This window comes from Gallus gallus, chromosome 6 (assembly GCF_016699485.2).
Source record: "Gallus gallus isolate bGalGal1 chromosome 6, bGalGal1.mat.broiler.GRCg7b, whole genome shotgun sequence".
NCBI classification, from domain to species: domain Eukaryota; kingdom Metazoa; phylum Chordata; class Aves; order Galliformes; family Phasianidae; genus Gallus; species Gallus gallus.
Window position 1 is genome coordinate 29,591,266 of NC_052537.1, and position 16,233 is coordinate 29,607,498.

Genomic DNA, 16,233 nt, shown 5'->3' on the forward strand with positions numbered 1-16,233 from the left:
GATACCCTATCAATAGTCTTTAATTGCGTAAAGATAACTCAAATATTAACAAGAATCATTTAACACTTTGCTGGAGTAACTTGGGCCTGAAATGAGAAAACATCAGCTACATAACAACCTGCCTTCTCAATTTTCTGCTAAGGTTATGGGGCACAGGTATTGAGGGTCTACTTGCTTCTACAATCCGTACCTAAAGTAATTAACCTGTCTAGGCTAACCAAGTAAACAAAATATATATATATATATAAATAAAATCAATTTTTGATCCTAGTATCCCTTATAATTACCTAAGCCCCTGTCATGTATCTATACGTTAGATAGGAGATAAGAGTCATCAGTCAGTGGAAAGGATTACAAAAAAGGGTGTCTCCCCTTGCTGTACACCCTTTGCTTAGGAGGTGCCATAGTAACCCAGTAAAGGGTTTTGCATTATCGTGCTGAGATGTGAGTTACTTACTGGCATTTACATACAGGAACAAAGATTTCTAGGAAGGTCTGATCAGAAATGTTAACATAATAGTATGACAGTACAGTTCTCTGTGAAAAGATGTTATAAATCTAAACACTAAAAACCAAATTGACTGCAATTAATACAATTTAATTATGATGATCCCTGGCAATTGGATGTGGTGACAATCTGTCCAAGGAACTGTTCTCTCTTGGAGAGCATTCCTGTCATCTTCTCAAAGAAGAGTCAGGTAATGCATCCACTATCAAAATTACATATGAGATAACGATAAGGTGAACAAATAACAGAAGACAGAGCATGGAATTACATTTTTAACCCTTTTTCATACGTCTCTGATTTTTCTCAAGTAACAGCTTATACTTTGCAAACATACGTGCTAGCTGATCTCAACACATTTCTTTGTGTGCTGATGTAATCATCTGTCAAATACAAATGTGAAAAGCTTGCTTAAGACTGAAATATTTAAGGCAGGGAAGAGGTCCAAGTGGGATGGTTTTGCTTTTAAAAGTTTGGAACAGGATCCTAAATATTGGGACTTAGCATCATGCAGAAGGTTGTAGCAAAGTCACCTGAAGCCCAACTCAGCGTTGCATGGACATGGGGCACCTAGCTGATGATAGGAACCCCACTCCTGATGCTGAAAGGCTGCATGCTTGTTCACTGGTTGCATCCCACTTCCCTGTACATTTTAGCTTTAAATTACTGACAAACGACAGTAACACCCTATTTGAAACTTTGCATTAAACAGGCGGAGTCTTGCAGCAACTGGTCTAACCTGGTTCCTGACATCTTAGCATTTCTGACACAACGATAGCACTGTTGGCACCAGGCAGTGAAGCCACAGATGCTGCACGGTGGTGGGAGGGTGAGTGTCCTCTCAGACGGTGGGCCCAGAGCTGTCCTGCTTTCCACAGGCTGCTCCAAAAGGCTCCTACAATTGCTGCAGTCAGCCACGGTGGACTCCAAGAACTCACCTGAGCCTTGCCAAGGTAAATGGGATACACTGGAGCCAAGAGTATCTGAGGGACTCGAATCACGGTGAGCATGGGGTATTTTGTGAGTGGTGGAGTAGAGGAGGTGTAAGGAGGACATGTATGAATCTGCAGCGAGTCCTACAGGGACGAATTCTTGGCTCCTAACAGCAAATTACCAACTCCAGGGGACTGTGGTGGGAGGAGATTCAGGACTTATTGTACGATCAGAGCCTGATATTAGAGTTTTCAAAGGATGAGCTGTTAACATCCACAGCATAGTAAGCACATACTTCTTACTTTTCTTCTTTTGCCCATGTTGTATTCTGCACACCTTGTTAATATGCAGTGTGTAGAAAACAAGTTATAAAGTCAAACTGTATATGTGTTATCTCACTGACTAATGGTACCTCAGTAATTCCTCATCTTTCCTTTAAAGCTAAGTTACTAGTAGTAAGACTACACGTAAAGTACATGCCCTATTTTACCTGAAAGTACATGGCTGGTTCCATGTACTCTGATGGTTACATATCAGCTAGTGATTAAGCCATCAAGTACTGATAAGTGTACAAGGCTGATAGTCTTGAAAACTTGTTTTGATCTTTGCTATTGGCATGGTTTGGAAATGCAGATTTTGCGCCTCCGTTCTTTTAAAACACAATCACTGATTAGCACTTCTACGAGTAATTTTTCTATTAAAGCCTAGAAGAAACTTTACTCTGTTAAAAAATGTTGTAGCAAATCCCTTACAAAATTCATTTGCTTGCACACGAGTTGCAGTTCTACAAGGAAAAAACTTCTATTTGTCAAGGTCAGGATCTCTCTAAGAGATGCTGAGAGGATATCTTCTATACTCAATAACTGCATGGCAAATGAGGAATCTCAAAGGTATTTTCTTGAAACTTCTCTATCTTTAAGGAAATGTTTATTCTTTTGGTTCCAGTTCTTTAAATGCCTGAAGTTCTCCTGTGGCCACTGTTACTTTTATTAATGGATCAAGGAAACTCCTAGGTGAATTCTGGATTTATTTTCAATTAGGCTTGAAATGTGTTGTTTTAGGGTTTTTGTTTGTTTGTTTTGTGCTTTAGATGCTTGCAGTATGGATCACTACTCTTTTTCTTCTTGATGCAGCCAAAGGTAAGACACATAGCTGATAAAGTCCATAAACAGCAAAAATTGTTGTGTGCAGCTTACACCAGAATAACTACATTTTAGAAAAAGAATATGCTTTAGAATGGATATCATAGATTTCTTCATTAGCAGTAATGAATTCTGTCATGCCTTTGACACATTTAACCTATCATTCTAATTCTTTAAAGGGTTTTGCAGCAAAAAAGAAAGGGAACTAGAAAGGTATATATAATAATGGATTCTAAAATTCTTCCAGAACTGTTCTCTACCCACACCAACCACCCAGGAGCATTTATGGCAACTACAACACTTGCAATGCCCACCAAGGCACATACACTGCACAGCACTACACACAGAACAAGGAAATAGTCCTGGTCTCAAACCTCTCCTTACCAATAGGAAAGTATAATTACATTGGGGTGGATGCACAGGGACAAAAAGGAGAAACAGTGAAACACAATCCAGGAGTTCCCTAGCATCAGAGGAAAAGAACCTTTGAAAACGACAGAATCTCTAGTGAAGCCCTAAATTACAACTCTACAATCAAGTTTCCTCCTCTGAAAGTATTTCCAATATAGTGCCCTACCCTGCATTTTGTACCAAGTTACAAATAGTCATGGTCTGATGCATTCTGGTTCTGTCACCCACTCACAGTAACAATAGCTTCTCTTTGTCATCATTGTCTTCTTAATAACCATTCCACAACTGGTGTGCTATCATGGTGGATAAGGATGGCATTTAATGGCAACACCCATATGTCATATTTACATTATTATTTTATTAAAGCCACCACAGAAATTGGGAAACTCTTGCCATACAGGAGTAGATGACAATTCCCTGGGCTGTGCTATGCTCTAAGCTTGCACTTAGATTCACAGAATCGTAGAATAGACTCATAGAATCATTAAGGTTGAAAAAGACCTTTAAGATCATCATGTCCAACCTTCCACCTACCACCAGTATTGCCCACTGTATCGTGTCCCTCAGTGCCACATGTACCCTTGGTGACTCCACCACCTCCCTGGGCAGCCTGTTCCAATGTATTATCACTCTTTCAGAGAAAAAGTTTTTCCTTATGTCCAACCTGAACCTCCTCTGGCAAAACATGAGGTCATTTCCTCTCATCCTATTGACATCATCGCTTCCACTGAATCCTTATGATGATAAAATTTAAGGGAGCTGGTTTACATAAGTGGTAGAGCAACTAGTAGTGTGTGTTTTAATGTTTTGAGCTTTAAAAAAAAATTCTGTCTTTAATTCTTGCACAAGAAGAAACAATTTACATAAACCCCGGAGCATGAGCACAAAATGGAGGACTACTCTGAGGTGGCAGCAGAAGCTGGTTTGTTCTCAGGACGCAGAAAGGATCCAGAACTTTCTGTCTTTTTTTCTGGTGGCTCTTTTAACAATATATTAGACAAATTAATCATGCTTTCTCCTGAGCTCACCAAGCTGAGTTCTAGGCTGTGCATGATGCACTGGAACACAAGAGAGCCCATAATGAAAATGAACACAGGTGCCATGCTGATCTGAACCAGCCATTTTCCACTTCCTTGCTATAAACACCGTCCTGTCAGCTTCTTGTCAAGGGTCAGCAGCCTGGCCTGCTGCATTCCTAGAGCACTGACGCTGTTCTTTATGTTACCCAGGAAGGGAGGTGTGCTACAACAGGCTTGGATGCTTTACTGACAATCCCCCTTGGTCCGGGATCCCGGGCAGAGAGCTGGCAGGCGTGCCCAGCTCTCCAGCAGCTGTGAACACTAATTTCCACCTTTACACTAGGGACAACATCAGGAACTACCAAGTAAGAAACTCTTTCTTCTCTCCTACACCTTTACTCATAATTCTCCCAGGAGAGGCCCTGATCCATATTCTACAATACGTACATGGCCCAAATTCAGTTTCAGTTTTATCATTATAAATCCAGAGGCAGGCAAGGCAGTATAAAAGGAAAGCTCAGTTTTGGTCCCATATGTCTCAGCTGAAAAATGTATTTCAGGCCCACACACATCCTTTTAACAATATGTGGTTGGTCTCAGAGAATCTGCTCATGTCAAGGTCAACACTGAGCCCTAAGAGCAGGTAGGGAAGATAATATAGAAGATTGGAAGAGAAAGTAACAGTGTTCATCAGAGATGGAAAGGAAAATTGGATGAAAAATTAAAGAAAGGATTAGAAAGGAGAAAAGAAAACTAAAGGAAAAAATGAAGAAGGGAATGACCATCACTGCAAAATTGACTTGGACAAAGCATAAGGATAAATGAAGTAATTTAATATTAAAAAATGAGAAGGGGCTGCTTTGCTGTTTTTGTCTTGAAGAAAACTTTACAGTTACTTTGTTTACTTATTATTATTTTTTTTCATAAATGGCAGTCACAAATAATGGAGGCATTAATAACTCTTTGAGTCAGCTCAGAACAAGCCCAACATCTCCAACTAAAGAGAACCTGTGAAGTTTTAACTTAAAACAATCTTTTGCTGAAGGTCACGTGTGCTAACTTGTGCATGACAATCTTTTTAAACTTACTGAACTATAACAGAAAATACAAAGTTTCAAAACACCACATTATTCAGAATTTTGTTGCTAAGGAAAATAATGCCTTCCCTCCCGATAAAGCCCCAAACACCCACAATCTCTGATGTACACCTGATGGCCTGCCTCATGTTGTCTGGGTTATCGTTAAGATAAGATATGAATAAGATGAAAGTCCTACGTAAGAAAGACAGGAAGGCAGGAAGAAAGATAAACGTGTACAGATTCCAAGTCAACCTTGCAGAAGATTTCTACTTTTGTGACCAATTTTGAAAAAATCTTATAATTACACAACACGTTGTGCCAATATATCTCAAAGCACTGAGAAAAGTCAGTATCATTAGTTCAATTAACTAGGAGTTAATGTTATTGAAGCCATTAACCGACATTCCCAAGCAAAGCAGTTTAGGATCAGGAACAGGACCCATCTGTTCAGATTTGAGATCTAAGTCTGAACCACGGGGTTACTTTGCCCTGTATCGGTGTGCACTGGCACAGACCATTCACGTTGATGATGTTTTTTTTTTGTTTGTTTGTTTTGACACAGAAAATTTCTGCTTCAAATCCCTCAACTATCAAAACTTCAAACTTTCAAGCATACAGGAAAACTCGCTTCGTTATTCATGGCCACCTTGCTGGAGCAGACCTGCCCTGGATAGCAAGCATGTGCAGAGTATGGTGCCATCATACTTGTACTTGAAAGTGCAAAGATCCATACACACTCCCAATTAACTGCCTTATGATTCCCATCTAAAACTTCTCTGTTTATTTTGTTAATTCTGGGAATACATGAATCAAAACCTTAGAAACAATTTCAGCTTCTCAAGACCGCCCTCCTGTTCCGAGCTATGAGCACAGTGCACTTTAGGCTCTTGTTAAATGCCCTTTTGCTGCATTCACCCCCATGGTGAAAACTGTAATTGATTATTTTTCAATTCCTTGACAATAATAACAGGGGAAAAGTCACTTTCTCACCTCAGCAAAAAGTTCAAAATAAACATTTCAGATTGAGTGAGGCATTTGATCTACCAAAGCCACAATGCTCTGTTCAGCAGATGGATTTGGTTTTATTTAGGTGTACTTCAAAAATGAAATTGCTTCAGAATGAGCCATCAGAAAATTCCCTTGCCTGAGGCACCTAAATAGAATAGTTTGTTTAAAATGGATTTGGAGGCAGAACAATTCAAGCACATGAGCTCAAATTTGTGAATCCCATTAGATGATCCAAATGTATACATTTTCAAGACCAGAGCTTGAACAATAAAAAGAAATCATTCTATCCTCTTTTTCTAACTGAGGCTCTAAGATAAGCTGATCCCCTATAACTAATTACAGCAGCTGAGATGGAGAACAACTGAAACTGCTGTGCATCAAATCTGCAGCATTCAAATCTACCTCCATTCTGCCTCCTTGTGTTCATTCTGTAGCAGTAATAGAAAAAAAAGGTGCATCTTTACCAGTCACACAAACATAGCAGGTGCATATGGCATAATTTTGCAGTACAACTTTCTGAATAAAAGCAAGATTTGAGTTTCTAGGACACTGTTAGAAAAACACGCTGCTAAATAGAATCCCCTAAGAGCAATATAATTTTCTTTTCTTTCAAAATTAATCACCAGCCAAGTCCTGAGGATAAACCTATACTCAGCTGTGCCTATCCTCAATAGGAATTAGAATCGATGATCCTTATGGATCCTTCTGAACTCAGGATAGTCTATGATTCAATTTATCCTCACTGCTCACCAGTGGAATTCAGCCCCACTGACAAGAGCAATCACTGCTCTCTGGCCCTGCAGGCAGGAGCCCACTTATGCTTCACAGGCTTCTGTAAAGCCAGCACTAGAAAGGGAGCAGGAGAGCAAGGAAAGACCTGAAAGGAGTGGTATGCCAGTTCTGCGAGGGTGAGATGCAACAATCAGAACTCACAGAACTAAAGGGAGATCGCTACATATAGTAAAACTAATTATTATTTGTGTGTAACCTGAAAGTGTTGTACTTCGTGATTGTTTCCTTTTGTTTCCATCCCTGACAGTTCATGCTTCATGTTGAAGATGTGAACTGCATTCTGACTGACTGGAGAGATGGTTCCAGTGGTTTGTACACGGACGCAGTCAACAATGTCCGCATTGTGGGGGCTGAGCTGGTCTATCTTGTGAACTTGCTTGAGGTACAAGTGGAACATGAATGACAGTGGATTGGTGTCATCTTTAGACTTGATACAACACAGTCAGAAAGTACAGAACTCAGTACCACTGCTGAAAATATTATAAAAGGTCTCTCTAATCCTGCACAAACTGAAATGCTCCTCATGATCTGGGTGGTGGAGAACCTGGATAGCACAAAGGCCACTATACTCATCCAGAGGGCATGGCATAGAAAAAAGCACTGAAAACCATAAAACACTGTAGCCACTGAACAGACAGGTTCAGGATGAGGGGTATAGGCTGGATGTGAAGAGTCAGAGGAGTCATTCACCTTTTGGATAGGCATAATGCTACTTATGGGAGCTGTGTTCAGGACAAGGGGGGATAGCTTTAAACTAGAAAAGGGAAGATTTAGGTTAGATGTTAGGAAGACATTCTTTACTCAGAGGGTGATGAGGCACTGGCAGCACTGCCCAGAAAAGCTGTGGATGCCCCATCCCTGAAAGCATTCAAGGCCAGTTTGGGTGAGGGGGCAACCCTGCCAATGGCAGGGAGTTGAAACTAGGTTGGTTATAAGGTTCTTTCCAACCCAAGTCATTCTGTGATTCAGTAATTTCCCTTTTCCTAATTTCTATCAAAACAGCCCAATCCTAGTGGAAGTTACTGTCTCCAGAGGGGTAGGAATGAGTTGGGAACAACTTCTCTTCCATACCTTGGTACAAATCCACCTCCCACAGCAGTAACTTCCCACCTACAGCGCTCTCCCTCATCACCTGCCCTCCCCAGTGCATACAGATCTCAGTGGCGCTCTGGTCACGAGGGCATGCTGCAATGCCTTTGGCTTGTATCTCCCATTTATCACCCTTGTTTGTTTTTTTTTTTAATTTCCTTACATCGTCACAGAAAGACTATGGATACTCTCCTGCCAACATTCATTTCATTGGCCATAGTCTTGGAGCACATGCTGCAGGAGAGGCAGGGAGACGAAAACCTGGCATTGGAAGAATAACAGGTACCGAAGCTATTTCAACTGTAGAAGATTTCTATTTTAATGCTACTTAAAAAAGAACGAAAGAGTCACTGCTACCTAACAAATATGTTACAGACACTGTGCTGCTTTCCTGTAACTGTACAGCCAGCACAAAATCACTCAAAGGAAGCCATTACACATACTATCCCATGCCACTCATTTCATGTCACCAGTCACATCACTGAGAAAGGCTGAACTGCAACAGGAAGGTTGATCTCTCCCTACTGGAGCTAAATATATGTTACTTTGCACAGGTCCCCAGAGCACACTGCATGTAGTCTTTAGCAATACCAAAAAGCAGGAAGAAGATACTCTACAACACGTGAAATAACAGACCTGTAAAACATTAGCAACTCTTTATCATATTTGGATTTAAAAGTCCACTCTAACATAATATCTCAGTAGGTAAGATTGAAAATCTGAAATGAAATATGAAACCCCCTGCATTCACTATATGTCACTATGCATGTCTATGTATTCACTGTATGCCACTGTCATTATTGCAAATAACAATAGCTTTTTGACCAGATAAGAGTTCTCAGACAAACATTCAAGCTTGGAGTAACATATCAAAATTTAACATCTTTCAGCAATATGAAAAAAAAAAAAACACCAAAAAACCCAACAACCACCATGTCTCCTCTTGAGATATTATTCCCCAATAGTAAGCCAACCATCCATCCAATTTTTACTGCACTGCAATGCCTCTAGACACCGTTCTATTAAAACCTGGCTTGTTATTTTTCTGGCTGTCACATATACACATCAGCACAAAATAGATTTTTACCTGAGGAGTTAAGGTAGAAATGTGAAGACACATTTTGTAAATAAGTTATTGTTTACGTTATTATTCCTATCTCATCTCCTTTCATTTAGGTTTGGATCCAGCTGGACCTCTTTTCCAGTACACTCCCCCAATGGTTAGGCTGGATCCTTCAGATGCAAAATTTGTTGATATAATTCACACTCATGCTGGCCATCTCTTCTTTGACTTTGGTAAGTTTTTGCATAAAGGCCAATGCACACTCAGAGGCGGACCACAGCATATCATAAGGTGATCAATCTCCATTGATTGTGGATGTTCCATCCCTGGAGGTGCTCGAGGCCACGTTGGATGGGGCCCTGGGCAGCTGATCTGATGGGAGGCTACCAGTTCCTTCCAACCTAAGCCATTCCATGATTCTATGATTTTACATATTTCAGCTCCTGGGATTCTTCAGACTTGTGGCCACCTGGATTTCTACCCAAATGGTGGGAAGAAAATGCCAGGATGCAGGCAGCTTCGTGTACCTCCAGCAGTTCGGAACATCAATGACCTTATGAGAAGTACGTATGTTGTAAAGAAGTAATGCCTCATTACAGCTGCAGCTTGAAAGGCGAGTCTGCAGGCTGAGCTAAAGCTAGATGAATGCATCTATTACTTATATATCTTAGATTTGGATAATCCAAAAATGACTGTTTTCATCCCAGTATTACTGCTATCAAACATACTCATCATTAGCAGTTTTAGTGTCTTCAAAGGGTACAGCACAAGCTTGAAAACAGAGATGATGATCAGATGACTACTGAACTGATAGCTGATGCTCTCCAAAGATAGCTGGGCAGCTAATGAGAGCTATTCTGGGATAAAGCAAAATAGATGCTCCAAATCCTGTCTCCTGACCCTGCCGTATAGAAATAAGAATACCTGTTACTCATAGCTACTTATTTTGAAATCTCAACCACTAGTAGCTGGCTCTCAAAAATGCTTGGTATCAACTGGTTTGAAAAGTTAGTAACCAAGATGGAAAGCTGCTACACACAAAATTATTTGGATCCAAAACACCTTCAAAAGTGACAACACAAAAACATCTCAATTTTCAGCAAAAATTAAGTATTTCACTAGGCTTCTTGCCATGTTTTGTGGTAAAATTCAAACCCAGCTGTACTGAACACAAGCAGATGGAGTGGGTTGTTCATGCAGCTCCTAAAAATAGAGACAGTGCTAACTCCTGCCTCTCATATAAACCTTGCTTTGTGCATCTCTCTTCTGTTTGATAATATTTACATGTATGCAGTACTTTTATGTAAAAAAGTGCTTTAGAAATGCTCTTTAGTAAGTTCTTTCTACAGCTTTTGATGCAGGAAGGAGAGGGGTATTATGTTCCCCTTGTATAGATGTTAAGTGAATTTGGCACTAGCACAAAGTAAGCTTACCATAAGGGCTGAGATTTTTAAATTTAAAGCACAGACTCTTTTGAGTTAGTTTGAAAGAAGGAACTATAAAGAAAACATCCTCTGGAAACTCAGGAAACCTTGATGATCCAGGTTGTTTTTGAGAAACACTGATGAAAATACATTTCTGTTTGTTTTTTCTTTCCCTCTGTGTAAAGAACAAAGGGTTGACTGGTTGATACCTGGTCAACATCAACCAGTACGTCTTTAAGATGCATAAATATTGATGAGCAACTATAGGTGAAATTTTGATTTCACTACAAGCTGTGCCTCCTTGCAATTACTTCAGTGCCTCCACGACATCACCCTATAATTGGGCAAAGTCCCCCCGTGCTGCAGCAGAGTGGAGTCTATTTTTATAGCTTAACATTGGTATATTGTGCTTCGATAAAGGAGAGGCTTCAAAGCTAATAAAGACAGTACTTATAACAAGGAATACAAATTGCACTTTCTTCTGCTCTGCATTAACAGCTCACAAATTTCGCTCTGAGGGCAAAATGCACTTATTTCAAATAATTCTGACAAAATCGAGGACACACTGCCAAGCATCTTGCTTTTCTGAGCATTTCACAGAATCACCAATGTCAAATGACCGCAGATTTTTCAGAGCTTAAAAACACTGAAAGCCACTGAAGTTAAAATAATTACTGTAATTATCTTTAATTCTAGAAGTGAGTGGAAACTGTGGTTTTACAAATTACCACGTTGTGATAATGGTAAGCAAATGAAAACTACTTCATAGCAACTACTATATGTTTTGCAAATGCTGCAACTATGAATTATTCCAGTCTTCGGAATATGAAAGGGAAATTCTGCTAAATCCTCCTCTGTTCTCATGTAAAGTTCAGGCAGTCGAGTGTGTGCATTGCAGGACTGGGAGCTGTGAGAGGGCTGCCAGGTGCATCTCCACCTCCACGGGCTTCCACATGGCACACACATGGGCAACACCTTGCTCTTCTCCATCAGAAATACAGATGTAGACACAAGAGTGTTTTGTGCCATAAAGACCCACATATGCTGTTCTGGCATGGATTTTATGGTTGATGTGTATCTTTAATCTTTTCTACATGGGGTTTTTCCCAGCATATAGATCTCTTGGATGTGGACACAAAAGAAGCCTCCGGTATTATGCTGAAAGTATTATCACTCCAAATGGATTTGTTGGCTACCAGTGTGAAACATACCGAGCTTTTATATCGGTGAGTATTGGGTACGTGTTTATGAAGGAGGTAAGGTTACAGCCCTGCTCTTCTTTCCCTAGTAATTTCTGAGACGGCTTCTGGACTCCAGGTGATAGAATCAAGGGTGGCTCTGCAGACCTACTGACTGCCCTCATCCTCACAGCCAAAAAATAGGCAAAATATAAAAGCAGCAAACCCCCAAACAGATCCAGAAGAAAATAAAGACAGTAAATGTCCGCGCTCTAAGCAGTTACAAAAAGACATGAAGATTTAAGAAAGCTAGCAAGGGCTGGATTCAGCTGTGTAGGTTTACAGTGAGGGGCGTGGGCTTGCTGTAGGCAGCCCACTTAAACCTGCTGAAACCCATCATCAAGAGGACAGGTACTGGATTTTATCAATGTCTAAACATCTGTCAACAACAATAAACACCCACAGCATTTAGAGCAGAGGAAACAAATATTTATACAGCGCAGCAGTGCCACACACAAAACAACCCCAAATGATGCACAATGGAATTAGTTACCACCAGATGTCCCCAAACAGCAGCAGCCCTACAGCCAGTTCCTCCAGTCCTATCGTTCAGCATGACACCAAACAGTACGGATATGGTATGGGACATCTCTTTGGTCATTCCTGGCTGTGCTCCCTTCAGCTCCCTGTGTACCCCTGCTGGCAGGGCAGCACAAGAAGCTGAAACATCCATGGCTCTGTATAAGCACTGCTCAGCAGCAATGCCAACGTCAGCGCTATCAACATTCTTCTCATCCTAAATCCAAAACACAGAACCATTACCAGCTACTAGGAAGAAAATCAACGCTATCCCAGATGAAACCAGGACATGCTGAGAAGCTGCCGTTGCTTGTAGTGATTTTGCCACATAACTTGAAAGTCTGATGTAATTCAGGACTTGAACAAAAACCAGAACCCTGTGCAATTTAGCAGTGAGAGGGAAATGATTTTGTCAACAGAAGAATAGAAAACCGATGAAGCTCGTTTAGCCTTTTATTCATCTAATGCCCAAATAGCCAAGGATACACACATCCCACTTCTTACTGAACCTCTAAGTAACTGAATATCACAACGATTTTTTTTTCAGCTGAAATTGAATACATGCTTGCCCTCATCTCAATGTTCAATCCACATAGTCTGATTAATTTTACAGAAAAAAAAAGCAGACAGAGCAAATAAAGTGCAGCCCCAATCTTCAATGTTCATATGCTTAAATATCATTGCCATTTGAATGAGACACTCAGCTGGAACCTCCTTGCCAGTGTGATACCCACCCCACAACAATTATGAGGCCACCTCAGTGGACCCTACGGCAGATAAAAACGCTCCCTGTGTCACAGATCAGGCAGTGAGGTGCTGCATAAAGTAAGGCATTTACTCATGATCTCTACAAAAACATAATTAGGCCAGATTAGCAACTCTTTTTTTTTTCAGGGTTTTTTTTGTTTGTTTTTTGTTTTTGGCATGATGAAATGTGCAGACTGACCACCTCAACTCCTTTTTCCACTACTCTGATAAATACTGAAAATATATTAAGAACTCAGAAACAAGCACCTTTTCAAACAAACTGGGGAAAAGGGCTGAAATACCCTATTTTATTGAACTTTAAGCTTTGGAATTAAAATGGATAACATCTTGTAACACACACTTATTTTTCTCCAGGGAGCCTGCTTCCCATGCCCGAAGGGAGGATGCCCACTGATGGGTCATTATGCTGATGTGTTTTCTCACAAAACTGAAAAAGAACATCAAAAGGTTTATTTAAACACAGGACCCCACTCTCCATTTGCTCGTAAGTGCTGGAGTTTGGGTGATGAATTAGGAGTGGCAGTGAAGTCTACAGTAAGAAACACTTTACACTACTACAGAAATCCAACATCTACACTGTTGGGTTTATAGAAACCACGGCCCAAAGTGGATGAAGAGATCCTCCTTTACTAGCGCAGGCTAAAGCGAGTACAAGAACTTTCCAAATGTGGTTACTTGCAATCAATGTGCACTACTGTATGTGAGACTATGCTTCTGCCTTGGGAAGACAGGATCTTCTAACCGAGGTTAAGATGATTTAAGAAAATGTATAATTCTTCCTATTTCAGAGCTAAAGAGCTACCTGTGAGACCCCCACCCAAATTCTCCAAAGTGCAAGCAATTACAAATTGAAAACTGAGGCTGCATGGAGTGTAGCCCAAAGCAAATTCAATACTTAGCATGGCCAGGAGGCCAGTAAAGGTTAGAACTGTAGTTAATATCACCAAAATCACACAGAACTAACATTTGCCTTAAGAAAGACAGGTATTTTGTCTGCTTACAAGCACATTTGTGCAAACCTCTCCTCTCCCTGAAAAACACTGAAACATATGAGAGAAAGAAGTCTCTTCACAACCACCATCCATTTGTTTTTGTTTTCAAAGGCTGGCGAAAAGAGATACGTGTCAAACTATCTGCAACAGAAACCATGAAGGGAAATATAGATGTAGCCTTGACTGGAACTAATGGGATCAGGAGAAAATACACAATTGACAAGTAAGTGCAACATGACTGGTGAAAAACTTGTTATTATACAGAGTTTATAATATCTCTTTTTATGTCTCACCTTGTTCTTTGTGATCTGTGACCTACACTGGTAATAAAAGTAGCTGATAAGCAGTGAGAAGTCCCTGTGCTACAGACTTGTGATCAAGATGTGCTCGCTGCTCTCTTCCTCTCTGTGTTTTCTTTTCTTTCTAGTCAAAGGTTAGCACAGCACAAAGGGTGAGAGCAAAGAGTTCTGTGGCCCGAGGGGAGGCTACTGCTGGTCTCAGACATGTCTTCACAAATCAAAGATGGCAAAGCTGAACAATGTACAATCATGTTATCATTACATGTTAGCATCCAGAAAGGCACAGGAATTTAAACAACTGACTCATTTGCATGCTTCATTTTTGTGCTTTTCTTTTGGCAGGGGAACTTTCAAGCCAGGGAACACATACTTGAACTATATTGATACAGACATTTCTGGGAACATTTCAAAAGTTGAGTTTCGGTGGAATAAGCATCTAGGTCATGTACACCAAGGCTGCATGGGAGCAGAAGAAGTCATAATAATATCTGGGGGAGATGGAAACGTGTGAGTATATAGTCTAATCGTGTTTTGTTCTGTGGCTCTGGGAAAAAAAAAAAAGAAAAAAAAAGAAATAGAAAAGTCCTATTGTGCTGACAACCATTTCCTCACATTTTTCTCCCATTGCCAGGTCTGCATTCTGTGGCCGTGGATCCGTGCAGCCGAGCACATGGCAGACCCTGATGCTTTGCTAGGGCTGGGGGACAAACGGCACGGCACTGGCTATAGAAAACCATGTTACTTCAGCCAGACTTTTGAAGCTCCTCCAGCACAGATTGAAAATTTACAGTTCCTAATACAAAATCTGTATTTCAAAATCAGTGTTGTCCGCTTGTATCCAAACAGGGGAGCTACACTGCCTTTCCTCCCTGAAGAACATCATTTTAGCAACACATCCAAAAGACTGCTTAGGAGCTGGAACTGCGTACCAGGTTGCACAGTATCCTCTGAGAAACGCAACCATCACAGATTGCCACCTGTCAAGTAGGACAGCTGAATGCACAGCAAAACATTTGATGATTGCCATTTTCAGTCACCTGCTCTACTGAGCTCTGCTGATGAGCTGAGGCTCTTTCTCTGTACCTGGAATAGGTACCACCTTTACGTACTACTAATAAGGTACTATTAAGGATACTGAATTTTCTGGCAGCCTTCAAATTAACAGTTTTCTTTTTACCAATGAAGCTGAATTTTCCAGCTGTACTTCGCCCTTCAAAAGGGCCAAGACCTTTAAGACCTCCCACGGTTTTAGGGAAATTATCTTGGAAAAATATTTAGGATCACAGTTATTCTCCCTGTGTAAGGAACATACTATATCCTTTTCTGAGATACAAAACTTCCCCATGTGGGAATTCTGTTGATGCTGAAGTTAAGCCTGAGCTGCAGTGTTTGCATATAATATTGCCCTCCCAAATTTGGGAATGTCTTGATTAGATTATTTAACAAAATCAGGCTACCAAGACTATTTTTGGTTCAGTGTAAGCTTCCCACAAAATTCCTTTTGGATTTTGTTACCCGCTGTGGTTTAAGAAATACAGCTAATTGTTAAACTTTGTAATAGGTTTGTCATTTGGGCACAGAAATCCTATATGAGAATCATGTTGGGCAATGCTGCTCTGTCCCATCCCAACAACTGGCTATTCCAGAATAGTTCCAATGAGGTTCACCAGAAGGTGTTAATGAGATGAGTTACACAAGGCTAAACATGAGTGATAAACAGGTGTGTTTTAAATTAAGGAGCAATAATTTTGAGATAACAGAATCCAGTCACCTCTCCTGAGATTTGCCAGAGGAGATTGCTTAGGAGGTTTGTGGCAAAGTTCACAAATCATCTGCCCACCTTCTCAGGCTCCCTGCCTCAGTACACTCACCGTCTCCACCCACATGGCAAATAGGATGCAGAAACTATCCATGCAGGGAACTCATTCCTCTCCTCCCGTTAGGCAAACTAC

At 40.6% G+C, this 16,233-nt stretch overlaps 1 protein-coding gene across 2 annotated transcripts; it reads left to right on the forward strand.

Moving 5' to 3' along the window:
- The first annotated feature begins 1,261 nt into the window (after positions 1 to 1,261).
- LOC771362 (pancreatic triacylglycerol lipase-like) lies at positions 1,262 to 16,030 on the forward strand. 2 transcript variants are annotated; one of them, XM_040702840.2, is made up of 13 exons: positions 1,262 to 1,507; positions 2,529 to 2,577; positions 4,221 to 4,375; positions 5,652 to 5,777; positions 7,137 to 7,271; positions 8,152 to 8,260; positions 9,155 to 9,274; positions 9,482 to 9,604; positions 11,576 to 11,691; positions 13,345 to 13,474; positions 14,094 to 14,205; positions 14,624 to 14,786; positions 14,913 to 16,030. In XM_040702840.2, exons 2-13 carry the CDS (start codon positions 2,529 to 2,531, stop codon positions 15,267 to 15,269), a joined length of 1,695 nt encoding a protein of 564 aa, XP_040558774.1. In that variant the 5' UTR covers positions 1,262 to 1,507; the 3' UTR covers positions 15,270 to 16,030. The 2 variants fall into 2 exon arrangements, with proteins under 2 accessions (XP_040558774.1, XP_040558773.1); XM_040702839.2 differs by having other exon boundaries at positions 1,262 to 1,458.
- The last annotated feature ends 203 nt before the right edge of the window (positions 16,031 to 16,233 follow it).

Bases quoted from the DNA above. Each gene is read 5' to 3' on its own strand.
- LOC771362 (XM_040702840.2), top strand. From the start codon at position 2,529: ATGCTTGCAGTATGGATCACTACTCTTTTTCTTCTTGATGCAGCCAAA. The intron at 9,275-9,481 runs GTAAGTTTTTGC...TACATATTTCAG, and splicing joins CCATCTCTTCTTTGACTTTG to CTCCTGGGATTCTTCAGACT. The intron at 14,206-14,623 runs GTAAGTGCAACA...TTCTTTTGGCAG, and splicing joins AGAAAATACACAATTGACAA to GGGAACTTTCAAGCCAGGGA.